Source organism: Trichomycterus rosablanca, chromosome 6 (genome assembly GCF_030014385.1).
Source record: "Trichomycterus rosablanca isolate fTriRos1 chromosome 6, fTriRos1.hap1, whole genome shotgun sequence".
Classification (NCBI taxonomy): domain Eukaryota; kingdom Metazoa; phylum Chordata; class Actinopteri; order Siluriformes; family Trichomycteridae; genus Trichomycterus; species Trichomycterus rosablanca.
This window is the reverse complement of record NC_085993.1, coordinates 30,731,624-30,751,964: the sequence shown is the minus strand read 5'-3', so window position 1 is coordinate 30,751,964 and position 20,341 is coordinate 30,731,624. Positions and strand designations below refer to the sequence as shown.

Sequence of the window (20,341 nt, the reverse complement as noted above, 5' to 3'; positions counted from 1 at the left end):
CAGGGAGGGACAACGACACATTTGGGCACAATTTGGACATGTTCACTGTGGGGTGTACTCACTTATGTTGCCAGCTATTTAGACATTAATGGCTGTGTGTTGAGTTATTTTCAGAAGACAGTAAATCTACACTGCTATACAAGCTGTACACTGACTACTCTAAGTTATATCCAAGTTTCATGTCTATAGTGTTGTCCCATGAAAAGATATAATGAAATATTTGCAGAAATGTGATGGGTGTACTCACTTTTGTGATACACTGTATATATATATATATATATATATTCACTCAGTTATTGATTGTATTATATCTAACCATGGAGGTTAGCCCTCAGAAAACTGTCAGTGGTGTTTTCTAGACATACTGATTTGACCCTTTTAAAAATCACTCAAGTTTAATGTCTGATCGTATCTTCAGCGTTCAACATGTGTTTTATGAGTAATGACCATCAGCCAAAAATTTTATAGATCCCTGATCATCACATGCACAATTGTTATGAAATAGACTTTGCTATGAACATTTGGTGGGGGTGGTGCAGAGCACCGGTGGTGACATTGTATATAAATAAAATGTATGCCTGGTCACAACTTAGTATGACATGGGAACAAGATCCTAATGCATAGCCACAACCTAATAAGGCTTGCATAACGCATACAGTATCATATATTTGCTCTCTCAGGATTCATGTACATGTCTGTCAAGGAAACGTAAGCTCGGCTTTATATAAGCGAATGCTCCAAGATTTAAACCAAATTCAGATATATCATCTTTGGATATCTAATTCCCATACCTCACTAAGTCATGGCCACATTAGGATCTCATTTCCACAGGTTAATACAGCGTGGCCATGACACACTGCTGTGTCTTATCCACTCATACCAGCACAACACACACTAACACACCACCACCATGTCAGTGTCACTGCAGTGCTGAGAAGGACCCACCACCCAAATAATACCTGCTCTGTAGTGGTCCTGGTAGAGTCCTGCCTATTGAACAACAGCATAAAAGAGGGCTAACAAAGCATGCAGAGAAACAGATGGACTACAGTCAGTCATTGTAGAACTACAAAGTGCCTCTACAGTGGGGCCAAAAAGTATTTAGTCAGCCACTGATTGTGCAAGTTCTCCTACTTAGAAAGATGAGAGAGGTCTGTAATTTTCATCATAGGTACACTTCAACTATGAGAGACAAAATGAGAAAAAAAAATCCAGGAAATCACATTGTAGTATTTTTTAAGAATGTATTTGTAAATTATGGTGGAAAATAAGTATTTGGTCAATAACAAAAGTTCAACTCAATACTTTGTAACATAACCCTTGTTGGCAATGACAGAGGTGAAACGTTTCCTGTAAGTCTTCACCAGGTTTGCACACACTGTAGCTGGTATTTTGGCCCATTCCTCCATGCAAATCTCCTCTAGAGCAGTGATGTTTTGGGGCTGTCGCTGGGCAACACGGACTTTCAACTCCCTCCACAAATTTTCTATGGGGTTGAGGTCTGGAGACTGGCTGGGCCACTCCAGGACCTTGAAATGCTTTTTACGGAGCCACTCCTTCGTTGCCCGAGCGGTGTGTTTGGGATCATTGTCATGCTGGAAGACCCAGCCACGTTCCATCTTCAATGCTCTCACTGATGGAAGGAGGTTTTGGCTTAAAATCTCACGATACATGGCCCCGTTCATTCTTCCCTTAACACGGATCAGTCGTCCTGTCCCCTTTGCAGAAAAACAGCCCCAAAGCATGATGTTTCCACCCCCATGCTTCACAGTAGGTATGGTGTACTTGGGATGCAACTCAGCATTCTTCTTCCTCCAAACACGACGAGTTGAGTTTTTACCAAAAAGTTCCATTTTGGTTTCATCTGACCACATGATATTCTCCCAATCCTCTTCTGGATCATCCATATGCTCTCTGGCAAACTTCAGACGGGCCTGGACATGTACTGGCTGAAGCAGGGGGACACGCCTGGCACTGCAGGATTTGAGTCCCTCTCGGCGTAGTGTGTTACTGATGGTAGCCTTTGTTACTTTGGTCCCAGCTCTCTCCAGGTCATTCATCAGGTCCCTCCGTGTAGTTCTGGGATTTTTGCTCACCGTTCTCATGATCATTTTGACCCCACGGGATGAGATCTTGCGTGGGGCCCCAGATCGAGGGAGATTATCAATGGTCTTGTATGTCTTCCATTTTCTTACAATTGCTCCCACAGTTGATTTATTCACACCAACCTGCTTGCCTATTGTAGATTCACTCTTCCCAGCCTGGTGCAGGTCTACAATTTTCTTCCTGGTGTCCGTCGACAGCTCTTTGGTCTTGGCCATGGTTGAGTTTGGAGTCTGACTGTTTGAGGCTGTGGACAGGTGTCTTTTATACAGATAACGAGGTCAAACAGGTGCCATTAATACAGGTAACGAGTGGAGGACAGAAGAGCTTCTTAAAGAAGAAGTTACAGGTCTGTGAGAGCCAGAAATCTTGCTTGTTTGTGGGTGACCAAATACTTATTTTCCACCATAATTTGCAAATAAATTCTTTAAAAATCCTACAATGTGATTTCCTGGATTTGTTTTTCTCATTTTGTCTCTCATAGTTGAAGTGTACCTATGATGAAAATTACAGACCTCTCTCATCTTTCTAAGTAGGAGAATTTGCACAATCAGTGGCTGACTAAACACTTTTTGGCCCCACTGTATATGGTAAGTGGAGCTGATAAAATGGACAGTGTGTGGAAACAAGGAGGTGGTTTTAATGTTATGGCTGATCGGTGTACATTAGTGCTTGACCTCAAAATTTTTTTCTTTTGATTCTTTTGATACCTGCCAAAATTATGCAGACAGTATTCTAAGCATAATAACTTGATATTAATGCCCATGGCTTTAGAATATGATGTCCAGTATGCATACTTTTAGCAATATAGTGTATATAGTCACCACTCTATCTACTGAATGTGTCAGGTGTCCACAAACTTTTTTTTTTTTGCATTTTCCACAATTTTCCTCCCAATCTAGTCGTATCCAAATACCCGATTACGTTGTGCTTCCTTTCTACTGATGTTGATCTCCACCTTGGTTGAGGAGAGCCGAGACTGACACACGCCCCCTCCGACGCGTGTGCAGTAGCCGACTGCATCTTTTCACCTGCATGAGGCGAGTTCATATGTGGATCAGCTTTGTGTACGGAGAGCCACACCCTGATCAACACATTATCCCACATCAATCAGCCAGCAGAAGTCGTAATTGCATCAGTTATGAGGTCCTGTCCAGCACCCCCCTAGAACAACAGCCAATCATTGTTCATGTAGGCGCCCTGCCTGCCAGATAGTAGAGCTGAGATTTGAACCGACGAGTTCAAAACGTCAGCTCTGGTGCACTAGTGTGTTTCACCGCTGTGCCACCTGAGCGCCCTGACATGCATTATTTTTATTTAAACATGATGTGAAAAATTGGGGTTCCGTGGGGTGGTCCTAAGGGTTTTGGCTTAACAATGTATTTTATATAAGTGATTTTATTAACCCGCATTAGATGACTGTGACTGAAACACTTAAACTAATAAAGAGAAGTGAAAATATTCTTTTTAAGTGTTCATTGTCATACACTAAATGGCCAAAAGTATTAGGACACCTGACCACAGAGATGTTCACAAGTCACAAAATACGAGTCCGAGTCGAGTCACGAGTCTTTAGGCTAGAGTCCAAGTCAAGTCACGAGTCAATATAATATACACAAAACATATATTGGAAATTTAGTGTAGAAATAAACAAATAATATGTAAGTTCAGATAAAAACAACAACAGATTAGCAACTGTATTTTGCCGTTTTACTTCGTGCCTTTCCTAGATACCAGTTAACAGCTTAAACTGACGTTTTGTTTTCATTGCAAAACAAAAGCGGGATAAATCACGGCACAGCGGCCAAAATCCCAAACACAGCAAAAAATCCATAATACTGCTTACCTTACCTTATGTTGTTCCAGATGCTATTAAATTTATAACCATGTGTCCCCATTAGGAATATAATCCGTTATTTTGTAAATGTGCTTATAATTACAAACCTCCAAACTTTTCCTGGTTGTGAAGTAAAACACGAACTCATTAGAAAGCCAATCAAGCGTTTCATTGACAATCATCTGTGTGACGCTGCAAACTAAATACATGCAAATAACAGCATTTCTTACTATATTGGTTCTGATTGGTTCAGAAAGCGGTTCTTAAAATCATTAGCGCCAATTCTGTAGGAGCGTTCCATTCACATTATCTGTTACTGTGAAGTGCACTACGTAGGGTATTCCACCATTTTAAGTATGGAGCCGGAAGCTGGCTGGAAAATTTACCCATTGTGTGCGTTGCGGGTTAAAAGGGCCGGAGTGTTATTAGAGAGCAGAAAATGACATGATCAGAATGATGTCGGATCATATATATATATATATATATATATATACTGTACTGTATATATATATATATATATACAGTGTATCACAAAAGTGAGTACACCCCTCACATTTCGGCAGATATTTAAGTATATCTTTTCATGGGACAACACTGACAAAATGACACAATGAAAAGTAGTCTGTGTGCAGCTTATATAACAGTGTACATTTATTCTTCCCTCAAAATAACTCAATATACAGCCATTAATGTCTAAACCACCGGCAACAAAAGTGAGTACACCCCTTAGTGAAAGTTCCTGAAGTGTCAATATTTTGTGTGGCCACCATTATTTCCCAGAACTGCCTTAACTCTCCTGGGCATGGAGTTTATCAGAGCTTCACAGGTTGCCACTGGAATGCTTTTCCACTCCTCCATGATGACATCACGGAGCTGGCGGATATTCGAGACTTTGCGCTCCTCCACCTTCCGCTTGAGGATGCCCCAACGATGTTCTATTGGGTTTAGGTCTGGAGACATGCTTGGCCAGTCCATCACCTTTACCCTCAGCCTCTTCAATAAAGCAGTGGTCGTCTTAGAGGTGTGTTTGGGGTCATTATCATGCTGGAACACTGCCCTGCGACCCAGTTTCCGGAGGGAGGGGATCATGCTCTGCTTCAGTATTTCACAGTACATATTGGAGTTCATGTGTCCCTCAATGAAATGTAACTCCCCAACACCTGCTGCACTCATGCAGCCCCAGACCATGGCATTCCCACCACCATGCTTGACTGTAGGCATGACACACTTATCTTTGTACTCCTCACCTGATTGCCGCCACACATGCTTGAGACCATCTGAACCAAACAAATTAATCTTGGTCTCATCAGACCATAGGACATGGTTCCAGTAATCCATGTCCTTTGTTGACATGTCTTCAGCAAACTGTTTGCGGGCTTTCTTGTGTAGAGACTTCAGAAGAGGCTTCCTTCTGGGGTGACAGCCATGCAGACCAATTTGATGTAGTGTGCGGCGTATGGTCTGAGCACTGACAGGCTGACCCCCCACCTTTTCAATCTCTGCAGCAATGCTGACAGCACTCCTGCGCCTATCTTTCAAAGACAGCAGTTGGATGTGACGCTGAGCATGTGCACTCAGCTTCTTTGGACGACCAACGCGAGGTCTGTTCTGAGTGGACCCTGCTCTTTTAAAACGCTGGATGATCTTGGCCACTGTGCTGTAGCTCAGTTTTAGGGTGTTGGCAATCTTCTTGTAGCCTTGGCCATCTTCATGTAGCGCAACAATTCGTCTTTTAAGATCCTCAGAGAGTTCTTTGCCATGAGGTGCCATGTTGGAACTTTCAGTGACCAGTATGAGAGAGTGTGAGAGCTGTACTACTAAATTGAACACACCTGCTCCCTATGCACACCCGAGACCTAGTAACACTAGCGAGTCACATGACATTTTGGAGGGAAAATTACGAGCAGTGCTCAATTTGGACATTTAGGGGTGTAGTCTCTTAGGGGTGTACTCACTTTTGTTGCCGGTGGTTTAGACATTAATGGCTGTATATTGAGTTATTTTGAGGGAAGAATAAATGTACACTGTTATATAAGCTGCACACAGACTACTTTTCATTGTGTCAAAGTGTCATTTTGTCAGTGTTGTCCCATGAAAAGATATACTTAAATATCTGCAGAAATGTGAGGGGTGTACTCACTTTTGTGATACACTGTATATATATATATATATATATATATATACTGTATATATATATATATATATATATATATATAATTGTCACACGTAACTAATGTTGCTGACTTTTGTTGTCCACAAATCAATTTTCGTGAGTCACGAGTCGAGTCCAAGTCATTTGAAACGAGTCCGAGGTGAGTCTGAAGTCGCTGTGCGTGCGACTTACGTGCGACATCTCTGCCTGACCATAGGCTTGTTGGACATTCCATTAAAAAAACAAATGTTATTAAAACAGAGTGACCTCTATGTGATCTTTTCAGCTATAACAACAGCCACTCCGTCTGTGGGAATTTTCAAAAGAACATTTGTATGGCTGGGCACTGATGATGGTCAAGAAAGCCTCAATGCACGTTCCAGTTCATTCCGAAGCTGTTTAGTATGGCTGAGGTCACTGAAGTTTCTTTAAACCAAGTTTTTCTTCATGTCTTTATAGACCTTGCTTTGTGCACAAGAGCAAAGTAATACTAAAACAGGAAAAGTCCATCCCTAAACCGTTGCTGCAATGTTGGAAGCATATACACTGTAAGCATATAGGGACAGTGGTAGCCTAGTGGGTAGAGCTTTGGGCATAAAAGGTTGAGAGTTCGAATCCCAGCTCTGCTATGCAGCCACTGTTGGGCCCTTGAGCAAGGCCCTTAACCCTCTATGCTCCAGGGGGGGCGTACGATGGCCGACCCTGCGCTCTGACCCCAGCTTACAAACAAGTTGGGATATGCGAAGAAATAATTTTGTTGTATTGTACATCTGTATATGTATATATGACAAATAAAGGCATTTTATTCTATATAACTTCCCTTATATAACTGATTTATTTCAGCTGTTAGCAACTGTTATGGCTGTAGCCTGTTGGATTGGACCTGTTTGTCCAGCTCAACCCACAGAGTCCTGATTGTATTAAAATACGGGACTTTGTGGCCAGCAATATGAGTCAACACCTTGACATCTTTGTCATGTTACTCAAACCCAATGTAAAAATGTTTTGCAGTGTGGCAGGGTGCATTATGCTAAAGAGGCTGACATTAGGTAATATCGTTGCTGTAAAGTGTTGTACTTGTTTGGCAACAGTGTTTAGAAAAGTGGTGCATGTAAAAGTACCACCCACATAAATGCCAGAACACAAGGTTCCCCAGGGGAACATTGCCCAGGGCATCACACTGCCTCTGTTGGATGAAATCAAGCCTGGCTTTGTTTAATTAGCCTAACTGGCCTACAGATTAAATTACAAATTGGTGAACTGGCTGATTAAGAAGTGAAGAGGGCAGTGGTGGGTGTTGAGTAACTTACTTTCCTGAATAAATTAAATCATGCTTTTTGAAATGTGTTGTTTTTATCTCAAGTTTCTTTGTCTAATATGTTTTGTTTAATGATCTGCAATTATTCGGCTAACAATTATGCCATAATAGAGGCAATCAGAAAAAGGCAATTCAATTACATTTCCCACCAGTGTGTATGTGCAGTGTTGCAGCATGCTCACAATACACGTTTGCTTACGTACTGCTTTGTGAGTTCTGAGTCATCAATGGATCTGGAGGAGGATTTATAATTGTGACCACAATGTGAAACATTGTACCTCTTTGATGTGCAGGAAGTCCTTAGCATCAAATGAGATGGCTGTTCCTGGCACGGGCACATCCTCGTCCAGTGCTCCACAGTAACAGACGTTAGTCTTTACGGCGAAGGCCACCGCTTTGGCCTGCAACAAAAAAAGCCATTAAGGCCACTGGTTAGATAACAGATAAAACAGATATTTCAGAAATGAGCAAACATAAACAACCATTATCACAAATGTTTATATGTGACCAGGCATTGGTAGTATGAGATTGGTTGGACCTGACTCACATCCAATGTTCCAGTTTATTCCAACAGTGTCATGGGTTCATGGTCAAGGCTCTGTGCATATATACATATATACACCGACCAGGCATAACATTATGACCACTGACAGGTGAAGTGAACAACACTGATTGTCCATCATCACGACACCTGTTAGTGGGTGGGATATATTAAGCAGCAAGTGAACATTTTATCCTCAAAGTTGATGTGTTAGAAGCAGGAAAAATGGGCCAAACTATGATGGCTTGATGACTGGGTCAGAGCATCCCCAAAACTGCAGCTCTTGTGGGGTGTTCCCGGTCTGCAGGGGTCAGTATCTATTAAAAGTGGCCCAAAGAAGGAACAGTGGTAAACCAGCAGCAGGGTCATGGGTGGCCAAGGCTCATTGATACACGTCGCTTACCTGGGGAACACATGGCACCAGGATGCACTATGGGAAGAAGGCAAGCTGGCGGAGGCAGTGTGATGCTTTGGGCAATGTTCTGCTGGGAAACCTTGGGTCCTGCCATCCATGTGGATGTTACTTTGACACGTACCACCTACCTAGGCACTGTTGCAGACCATGTACACCCTTTCATGGAAACGGTATTCCCTGATGGGTGTGGCCTCTTTCAGCAGGATAATGCGCCCTGCCACAAAGCAAAAATGCTTCAGGAATGGTTTGAGGAGCACAACAACCAGTTTGAGGTGTTGACTTGGCCTCCAATTTCCCCAGATCTCAATCCAATAAAGCATCTGTGGGATGTGCTGGACAAACAAGTCTGATCCATGGAGGCTCCACCTCACAACTTACAGGAGTTAAAGGATCTGCTGCTAACATCTTGGTGCCAGATACCACAGCACGCCTTCAGGGGTCTAGTGGAGTCCATACCTCGACAGGTCAGGGCTGTTCTGGCAGCAAATTGGGGACCAACACAATATTAGAAAGGTGGTCATAATGTTATGCCTTATTGGTGTATATATATATATATATATATATATATATATATATATATATATCTCATACAACCAATGCCAGGTCTCGTAAATACTTTTTGGACTGATTGGCCACAGATTTCCACAGACACACTTCAATATGTTTTGGAACACCTTGTCAGAAAGGTAAATGTATTATGTCACAGGATGGGCAACTCCATATTAATGCCAATGGGTGGGACAAAGATGTTAAAGTTGGTCATGAGCAGGTGTCTACATACTTTTGGCCATATAGTGCACCTGTTAGCAATAGATTTGACAAAAATTTTAAATCCAATAATAAGTGTTGACAATTTTGGCCTTGCAGAGTCTTATACAGGTTACCATAATGCTAAATGTTCACATCCCAGGTTCATGTTAAGTTAACAATCAAGTTAACTGTGTGTAAGTGTACTGAGCTTATATTATATTAGAGTAACCTTTGCCCTCTCCAGCTGCACAGCGGCCTGCTGCTCTCGTTCTTGCCGGCCCTGGCTTCCCACATCCTGCCTCTCCTCCTCCAACGACACATCCGAGTCGGACGGCCTGCTAGTGTAGGAATCAGCTGAGCCCTGGAAGAACAGATAACATTCTCATTACCTGCACTTACAAGCAAAATGTAGAAGTAGATTTAAGAAGGTGTTGGGATGGTGTAAGTTTATTGTGCAAGATTGCCACTGCAAAGACCCTTCACCAAACTGTGGCCACAAAGTTGAAAGTGTATCTTCATTTTATATAAGAGATTTTATACACGTATTAGCAACTGAAACACATGAAGTCAATAATTAAGAGTTGTCCTCATACTTTTGGCTATATTGAATTAAATACAATATAATATTTATTATTGGTATAAAATAATATTAAATAAATTCTATGTTATTTCATTTCATTTTGGGACGCGGCAGTTCCGGAGAAACAGTGGGCGCAAAACAGGAATACACTGTACAGGGCGCCAATCCATTGTGAGGTCTCACCATCCCCTCCCCTCAGACATAACCAATCATGGCTGGTTAATAGCACCGTGGGTGGGCTATTCTTGTTCCTCAGCCTTTGTCCCGATTACGGGGTCGGCATTTCCGACTTCTTCCCGTTAGGGGTCGCCGGCGGGATTTGGCAGTTTACAGTACAATGCACTGGTTTGTGCATCTAGCGGCTAGGTATCTATAGGACAATTCAGTGTTTCCAATTAGCTTGGTGGCATGTTTTTGGACTGTGGGAGGAAACCGGAGCACCCGGAAGAAACCCACGCGGACACGGGGAGAACATGCAAACTCCGCACAGAAAGGACCCGGACCGCCCCACCTGGGGATCAAACCCAGGACCTTCTTGCTGTGAGGTAACAGTGCTACCCACTAAGCCATTGTGTGGGCTATTATGTTTAAATATATATTTTATTTATATATATTTATTTATTTAAGTTTCACCATCCGATAATAATATTACATACAAATCATTAATACGTCCAAAAAATATTGAACCTAATAATTTTAAAATTACTTAAGAATAAAATAGAATGCCTTTATTTTTCATTTACACATATACACATGTACAGTACAACGAAATTCTTTCTTCACGTATCTCAACTTGTTTGGAAGCTGGGGTCAGAGCACAAGGTCAGCCATTGTATGGCGTCCCTGGAGCTGAGAGGGTTAAGGGCCTTGCTCAAGGGCCCAACAGTGGCTGCATGGCAGAGCTGTGATTCGAACTCTCAATTTTTCAGTTGATAGCCCAAAGCTCTACCCACTAGGCTACCACTGTCCTGGTATTTAAAGTATTTAAAGCAAAATACTTCTAAAGTGAGTTCAAAATTAATAATCAACTGCAAGTCCAAGATTTTAATAAATCTCTCTACATCAATTGAATGACACATTCAAATTTCACAATCAAAAAAGGGAACAGAATGTAAACAAACAAGAAGGAGAAGTAGAAGAAGAAAAAGGAAAATCCCTAATTATTTTGGGCACTTGGGTGGCATGTAGGTAAATTGTGCTAGACCACTACCTCAGACATCCCAAGTTGCAAAAACTCATTTCAGGGAGGTACCCCGGACCCGGACACCGAAATCCCACATCCCGAAAAATAAAATAAAAAAAAAAGCTAAAAAACCTCTCGCACACACCAAAGGATATGGGTGATAACAGAACTTTTAGGAGCTACTAACTGAGCTACTAAGCTAACTGTTCGCGTCACAGACACATTAATGTGTACTACATAGTGCACTAGATAGTGTGCAAGATAATAGATTTATGTTCCCTACATAGTGCACTAGATTGTATATTAGAAAAGAATTTATGTTCCTTACTTAGTGCACTAGATAGTGTACTAGATAATAGACTTATGTTTCTTACATAATGCTTTAGTTAGCGTATTAGTTAACGGATTTAGGTTCCCTACATAGTGCACTAAATTGTATATCAGATAACGGATTTATGTTCCCTACATAGTACACTAAATAGTATTTTAGATATGAATTTATGTTCCCTACATAGTGCACTAGATAGTGAATTAGACAATTGGTTCATGTTCCCTACACAGTGCACTAGATTGTATATCGGATCTGGATTTATGTTCCCTACATAGTGCACTAGATAGTGTATTAGATAATGCATTCATGTTCACTACATAGTGCACTAGAAAGTATAACTAGATAATAATTAATTAATAATTAATTAATTACATTAATTACGTAATTAATTATGTTCCCTACATAGTGCACTAGATTGTATATTCGATCATAGATTTATGTTCCCTACTTAGTGCACTAGACAGTATAGTAGACAATTAATTTATGTTCCCTACACAGTGCGCTAGATTGTATATCAGATAACGGAGTTAATACACGATCGGGGAAAAAAGTCTGTGTCGCCTGCGTGCGCGCGTGTGTGCGCTCTCGGCCGCTCGTTCTAGATTCCGGGAGATTTTATCTGACTTGCGGGCATCAGGGAGCCGCTATGTATATGCAGGAGACTCCCGGAACTTCCGGGAGACTTGGGATGTCTGCTACCTACACTACTGGCTTGTTGGGCATCTAGATACATAAATTTTTTTTTTATCATGACAGTAGCTTGAATGACACAATTTAAAACACTTTAAAAACAAATTAATTCCTAATATCAACACTATTGAGAATCTGTTTAAAATAGGTCCAATGTGGAAAACCAACCACTGTACTTAAACTTAATCGAATAGACTGGTCAAACATTCAACTACAGCTGTGCAAGAAGCTTAATGATGGATTTTAAAAGTGGCTTATCAAGGTATAAAACCCACAATAAACTAAAGATCAAATTAATTAAATATTCCGTTGGGGCATAAAATCTATTTTTGGAGTCCAACCTGATCTTTTCAAGGTGAACACTATCCTCTACACAACCACGCTACAGACAGAGGAAACAGCTTACATGCCTCAGCATTCCCACACATACATTTGCTGCATTTAGCAGACGCTTTCATTCAACCATTACCACTCACCATTATGACTAAATACAATTTAAACAACTGAGGGTTAAGGGCCTTGCTCTGTGACTCAACAGTGGCAACTTGGCGGTGGTGGGGCAACCCTGAACCGACAACCATCTGATTGCTAGCCAAGTGCCAGTAGCTGAGCAACCATCACCTTTCAAGTGTGTGTGCTAATCATTCAGTCCCAATACGGTTTGCAAATTATTTAAATCTCAATGATCCTTTTAAGTGAATGTAAAAGTTTTACCCCAATTATGTATAATAATCACAATTCTAAATCAAAGACATGTCAGTCAAAACAAGAAAACCTCCAGACATTCTTCCGCTGACAATGGTCCTATAATCACATCACAACGTAAAAACAAGCAAGAAAATGCATGAACTATTCATGAGCAATGTCTTCAGCTCTATCAGGTACATTACTTTTCTCTATTTTTAAGCAACTATTAGATTTAATGAGCCTTTCTTTTTATCTACATATCTCAAGAGCATGCAGGTCTTAAAATCCTAAACATTAAACATTAAAGACATTGTACTATGAAAATATCTACATTGTACATGAAATATCTAAATCTTTTCTAAGCCAAGACAAGCAATACCTTTACAGGACCATGAAAGACCTCACAATACAAAATCTGAACATTTTCACTGGAAAGGCTCATCAAATCTTCAGTAAGCTCCATCATTAAGATCCGAAAGGCATAGAATCAGGTATAGCCAAGCAAACTTCAAAAATAAATTCCAGACATTGGATGTCAACCTCTCGATCTCACCACGTTACTGAAGACATCATGAGCGGTTGCACAACTCCTCAATTAAAGTAAACTCCCAGTGAAGTACAGTAAATGAGTTTGGCTCAGAAACGGACATTTGCTTAAGTCAGTCAAAGAAGTGATTGGGTCAATATCGCATTAGTGTGGAGGGAAAAAGCGTTGCAGTCTGCTAAAAAAAACCACATACTTCGGCACGTCACCCATGTCAAAGCACTTTTTCCCCATTGCAGCAGCAGCAGCTGCTCAACTCAGGCTTGATTCAGCAGGGTCCCAATCACGAAACGCCTGATTCGAGAAACAAGAACTGCACATACATGCTTATCTTTCACTCCCAGAAGTGATGATTCTGGGGAAAAACTGGTATTCAAATGAATGTCTTTCATCTTTGATCTTGACAAGAAATAGTTTTTTGCTGAAAAATGACTTCTTGAGGTGAGTGTATTCCTCCTGAATTCATTGAATTTTTATTAATTACTATGATGTACATCTGAGGTTTCACTTTTAGATGTTACATTTAAGTTCTATCCCAGTTTATTTATTACCAATTCCCAACTACAGTTCAAGCTGAGTCACAGAAAACGATATTCCGAAACACAACAGGAGAGCCACCACCTTTCTCAAACTGCTGGCTTATGTAGCATCATGACATCAACAGCTGAACATGCATGTGGGGAGCGATAACTGCATTTTTCTGTACACATATGATTGAAGTGAATATGCAAGTCTAGAGTAATTTGTAATTTGTAATTAGAGGATTTGTTCCACTAGCACAATTACACTAACAGTGTTCATGCTTATATTTACATGTATTATATTTCTCTATAGCGACTTACAAATAGAAAACCATCTACACACAATTGCCAATAATTACAAGTGAAAACAGGGTTTAGAAAATATGCCATTTTTATTTTACTGACAAAAATTGTTTATTTAGGGGTTACATATATGTACACACCCTTAGCCTAATACTTAATGATGCACCGTTGGCAGCAATTACAGCTTCAAGGCGTCTTGGGAAAGAAGCTACGAGCTTGGCACACTTGTTTCTGGACATTTCTGCCCATTTCTCTTGGCATATCCTTGCAAGCTCCGTCAGCTTGGATGGGGAGCGTCGATACACGGCCATTTTCAGCTCCTTCCACAGATGTTTGATTGGATTCAGGTCTGGGCTCTGGCTGGGCCACTCAAGGACATTCACAGACTTTCTCAGAAGCCACTCCTTTGTTCTCTTGGCTGTGCTTCAGGTCATTGTCATGTTGCAAAGTAAACCTTCGCCCCAGTCTGAGGTCAAGAGCACTCTGGAGCAGGTTTTCTTCAAGGATCTCGGTGTACTTAGCTGCATTCATTTTTCCCCTCTATCAGGACTAGTCGCCCCTGTCCCGCTGCTGAAAAACATCCACACATCATGATGCTGCCATGCTTCACTGCAGGGATGGCATTAGCCAGGTGATGAGCGGTGCCTGGTCTCATCCAGATGTGACGCTTGTTATTCAGGCCAAAAAGTTTAATTTTGGTTTCATCAGACCAGAGACCTTGACCTTGTTTCTAATGGTTTGAGAGTCCTTTAGGCAGGCCGTCATGTGCCTGTGTCCGTCTGGCCACTCTACCACAAAGGTGGGATTTGTGGAGTGCTGCCTGGATGGTTGTTCTCAAATCTCCACAAGGATACGCTGGACCTCTGTCAGAGTGACCCTCGGGTTGCTGCTCAACTCCCTGGCCAAGGCCCGTCTTCCCCGATCGCTGAGTTTGGCCGGGCGGTCAGGTCTAGGAAGATTTTTGGTGGTTCCAAACTTCTTCCATTTACTAATGATGGTGGCCACTGTGCTCTTTGGGACCTGTGAATCTGCAGCAATTTTTCTGTACCCTTCTCCACATCTATGCCTTGACACAATCCTGTTTCTAAGGTCTGAGATAATTCTTTTGACCCCATGGCTTGGAGTTTGCTCTGATATGCACTGTCAACTGTGGGACCTTATATAGGCAGGTGTTGGCAATCCCCAATCATGTCCAATCAATCGAATTTACCACAGGTGGACTCCAATTAAATTGTAGAATCATACAAGCAGTAAAACAAAATGCACCTCAGCTCACTTTTGGGTGTCATATTGAAGGGTGTGCACACTTGTGTACATATGATATGCATTACCAATTTGCACAAATGTCTAAAAACCTGCTTTCACCTAGTCATTATATATATATATATATACACACACACACACACACACACACACAATGGTTCTTCAAAAAGTTTCTGCACTTTAAATAAATCCTCTCTTAATTCTCCTGGCACCTCACACTTCTCTTGTCAGTGACAAGTTGACACTTTTTTCTAAGAGGAATCTTGATCATGGGGGATAGGGACAATGAGGGGGGAGAGGGGGGTGGACTCACCTACCAATCTAATGGGTATATTAAGGGATCAAGGGTTCAAGGGGGATGGTCAACAACAAATTGCCATGGTAACTTGACCCAGTCAGGCAGCCACAGTGGCACTAAAACAAAGTCAATAAATTACCATGGGGAAGGGTTCTGATACTCCTTAAGTGGTACAGTCCTAAAGTAGCCTGTAAGCATTCACATTTTAATAATATTATAACTATATTTTGTTGTTGTTTTGCTTACAAGAAAATATGCTGCATTACTAATCTATACCTCAACTACTGATAATAATAATAATAGCATGTTCATAAAATCAGCCACAAAACTAACACCAGTGTGTTTAACCGCTTGTTTATTGGAATATTTAACTTATTACTTTATTAACTTATTACTTAGATTGGAGTGAAATCGTGAAATCAATTTGAGTGAAACATGTTCAGCCAAATCACAGTCCGCGGTGTTTCCATTGAGTCTGCTCACTCACCTTGTGTACTTAGCAGCAGCCAGTCAGAGGACTCATAGGATCCGGGTTAATTGAGACCTCGGACTCTTGATTCCTGATTTAGTACGAAGATTCGAATCATTAACCCGGGTGATTCAGGAACCGTCCAGCTCTAATTTACGGTCTCTGGAAACTGGTCCTGGTGCACTCTACACCCTAGCCTCCTTAAAGTAACCTCCAGACAACCTTAATTTTTAGGCCAACCAGAGACGAATACCTGGGATCCCACACCTGAGCTTGATATGTATCAAACTCTGAGTATAAACAAGCATCATTTTATGGGATTTCCCTTAGTTGTTTTATAAACTTGATTTCCCATCAAAATGTTCAATCATTTGAGCACAGATACACTTCAAAAGAGTGGAAGCCATAATACCAGCAAATATCATGGTTTTGGCACTGCATGTCCAAATAGCCTATATGATCAGTTGTCCACAAACTTTTTGATGACTTTATTATTTATTATTAATTAAAAAGACAAAAATATGTCTATAAAATATATCTTTTGACAGGGGGTGCTGTATGGTACATATAATGTAAAATGTGTAGATTTGGACAAAATAATGCTTTTACTGACACTACAGTGTAGCCATAATCCTAAAATATCCTGTTATTAAATTCCCACAATTCCTTTAACTATACATGACTCATAAATCCGAACCACATTTGGCAGTCCAAGACAGTAAAACTGTCCCAGTTCTTGTCTCTCCTGTTTATAAAGCAACATTACACAATTATGGATATATGTGAGCATTCATATACAAAAATAGTGTATTTAATCGTCTATATTTATCCACATTGCATAAAAACAAGTGCAAATCTGAGCGCTCAGGATGATAGCCTTAATTCATACAAGTGTACCGACTTATTCAGAAGGGAAAAAGGAGAACAGAAAAAATAAGTTAAATCCAGGAGAACTTTAAGCAGAGTATAAAGCTTTTTGATAGTCCAAAAAGTGGCATTAAATTAGAAATGTCACACAATATCAAAAGTGATCCTGGATTTGATTCTCAGATGGAGTTTGCATGTTCTCCCCGTGTCCATGTGGGTTTCCATTTATAAGCAAACTTGGCTAATTAAAAATAGCTTGGCTTAATTCCATCCAGCCCTGTAAAATATAAATTTCCCTCATCTTAAACCTCAACCAAATGTCAAGCTGAATGTAATCTTTAGGTTTCTACAGAAACATTATACCACAATCTAATAAAATAATCAAGAAAAGCTAAGAAAAAAGCAACTAAGATAAATCAGTCTGGGGTTAAAAGCTTTAGAACTCCACCGAACCACAATAAGGAGCTTTTTCTCCAAATGATGGAAACTTAAAACCTGCCTAATTATTATTTAAAAGGGGTCAACAAATGTTTATTCAGGAAGTCACAAAAAATGTGTTGGATTAATGTTAGACATATGTTTTTACAGCAGGTATATTAGCTCACTCTAATTTACAGTGAAGAGAAGAATGTAGCCCTTCTGATTTAAAAGGCAGGCCAATAATGCTCTCTTAAAGTCCCGGGAAATGATGTTATGGTATTGTTGGGTTTCAAGTGAATATAATCCAAGCAATTTAGGGCTTGGTGCCTTGCTCAAGTGGTGGTGGTGGGGCTTGAACAAGTGACCATCTGATCTCTAGTCACTTACCTTAATTGGTGAGCTCCCACTGCCCATCACAATTGTAAGTCACTTTGAATAAAAGTGTCTGCAAAGTGCCACCCATATAAATATGTAAATTAGGAAGAAACCCCATCCAGCATTTTTTCCCTCAAACACATCCAGCTGTGTCTGTTGGACTCCTGGTCAGGTCAATAGCACAGATGAGATTAAAACTGTAGTGAGTTAGTGTCTAAATAGTTGTCTATGCACCCAAATTTTAAAAGGTACCATTACAGTATTAAATCCCCACCACTTCTCTATACACCCAAATTTTAAAAGATACCATTACAGTATTAAATCCCCACCACTTGTCTATACACCCAAATTTTAAAAGATACCATTACAGTATTAAATCCCCACCACTTGTCTATACACCCAAATTTTAAAAGGTACCATTACAGTATTAAATCCCCACCACTTCTCTATACACCCAAATTTTAAAAGATACCATTACAGTATTAAATCCCCACCACTTGTCTATACACCCAAATTTTAAAAGGTACCATTACAGTATTAAATCCCCACTACTTGTCTATGCACCCAAATTTTAAAAGGTACCATTACAGTATTAAATCCCCACCACTTCTCTATACACCCAAATTTTAAAAGATACCATTACAGTATTAAATCCCCACCACTTGTCTATACACCCAAATTTTAAAAGGTACCATTACAGTATTAAATCCCCACTACTTGTCTATGCACCCAAATTTTAAAAGATACCATTACAGTATTAAATCCCCACCACTTCTCTATACACCCAAATTTTAAAAGGTACCATTACAGTATTAAATCCCCACTACTTGTCTATGCACCCAAATTTTAAAAGGTACCATTACAGTATTAAATCCCCACCACTTCTCTATACACCCAAATTTTAAAAGGTACCATTACAGTATTAAATCCCCACCACTTGTCTATACACCCAAATTTTAAAAGATACCATTACAGTATTAAATCCCCACCACTTCTCTATACACCCAAATTTTAAAGGATACCATTACAGTATTAAATCCCCACCACTTGTCTATACACCCAAATTTTAAAAGATACCATTACAATATTAAATCCCCACCACTTCTCTATACACCCAAATTTTAAAAGATACCATTACAGTATTAAATCCCCACCACTTCTCTATACACCCAAATTTTAAAGGATACCATTACAGTATTAAATCCCCACCACTTCTCTATACACCCAAATTTTAAAAGATACCATTACAGTATTAAATCCCCACCACTTCTCTATACACCCAAATTTTAAAGGATGGTATTACAGTATTAAATCCCCACCACTTGTCTATACACCCAAATTTTAAAGGATGCTATTACAGTATTAAATCCCCACCACTTCTCTATACACCCAAATTTTAAAAGGTACAATTACAGTATTAAATCCCCACCACTTGTCTATACACCCAAATTTTAAAGGATGCTATTACAGTATTAAATCCCCACCACTTCTCTATACACCCAAATTTTAAAGGATACCATTACAGTATTAAATCCTCACCACCTGTCTATACACCCCCATTTTAAAGGATGGTATTACAGTATTAAATCCCCACCACTTGTCTATACACCCAAATTTTAAAAGGTACAATTACAGTATTAAATCCCCACCACTTGTTTTTACATTCAAATTTTAAAAGATACCATTACAGTATTAAATCCCCACCACTTGTCTATACACCCAAATTTTAAAGGATACCATTACAGTATTAAATCCCCACCACTTGTTTTTACATTTAAATTTAAAAAGATACCATTACAGTATTAAATCCCCACCACTTGTCTATACACCCAAATTTTAAAGGATACCATTACAGTATTAAATCCCCACCACTTGTTCTTACATTTAAATTTTAAAAGATACCATTACAGTGTTAAATCCCCACCACTCGTCTATACACCCAAATTTTAAAGGGTACCATATTAAATCCTGACTACTTGTCTATACACCCAAATTTTAAAGGGTACCATTACGGTATTAAATCCCCACCACTCGTCTATACACCCAAATTTTAAAAGATAAAATTAATAATACAGTATTATTAATTATTAATGTATAAATTAATTATACAGTATTAAATCCCCACCACTCGTCTATACACACACATTTTAAAGGATACCATTACAGTATTAAATCCCCACCACTTGTATATACACCCAAATTTTAAAAGATTCCATTACAGTATTAAATCCCAACCCAAATTTTAAAGGATACCATTACAGTATTAAATCCCCACCATGCTCACCTGCACTCCCACCCTGCTCACCTGAACACTCAGTACCTACTCAGGCAAACACACCTACTGTTGTGCACCTGTATTTTAGCCTACTTATAAAATATGAATTAGAATTAAGTAAAACACTTAAGTATACATGTTTCCCTTGTATAAACAATGTAAAAATCAGTCTTGGCTAGTGTACTGTATAAAGGGGATTATGTATGTAGCTCCAGGTATAAAATACACCTTTCCAGAATTATCTGTCACATGAGTTTCCCCTACGGTCACGACTCTTGCTTGTATCCAGACCAACACAAGCACATTGTTCATTCAGTTAGTGTTTTAAATCAAAATACAGAAAGTTTATTCAGTATTCAGATTAGAGCTTTGGACAGTATTATTATAGCATAATAGCTTTTGCTGCTCTTATGAACAGA

General features: G+C 39.8%; 1 protein-coding gene across 1 annotated transcript in view; it reads right to left on the bottom strand.

The window, feature by feature from the left end:
• Nucleotides 1-20,341, bottom strand: part of cacnb4b (calcium channel, voltage-dependent, beta 4b subunit) — a 54,632-nt gene that overhangs the window by 32,969 nt on the left and 1,322 nt on the right. Inside the window, 2 exon segments of the mRNA XM_062997667.1 lie at nucleotides 7,689-7,811; nucleotides 9,346-9,477. Coding sequence (XP_062853737.1) covers nucleotides 7,689-7,811; nucleotides 9,346-9,477 — 255 coding nt within the window.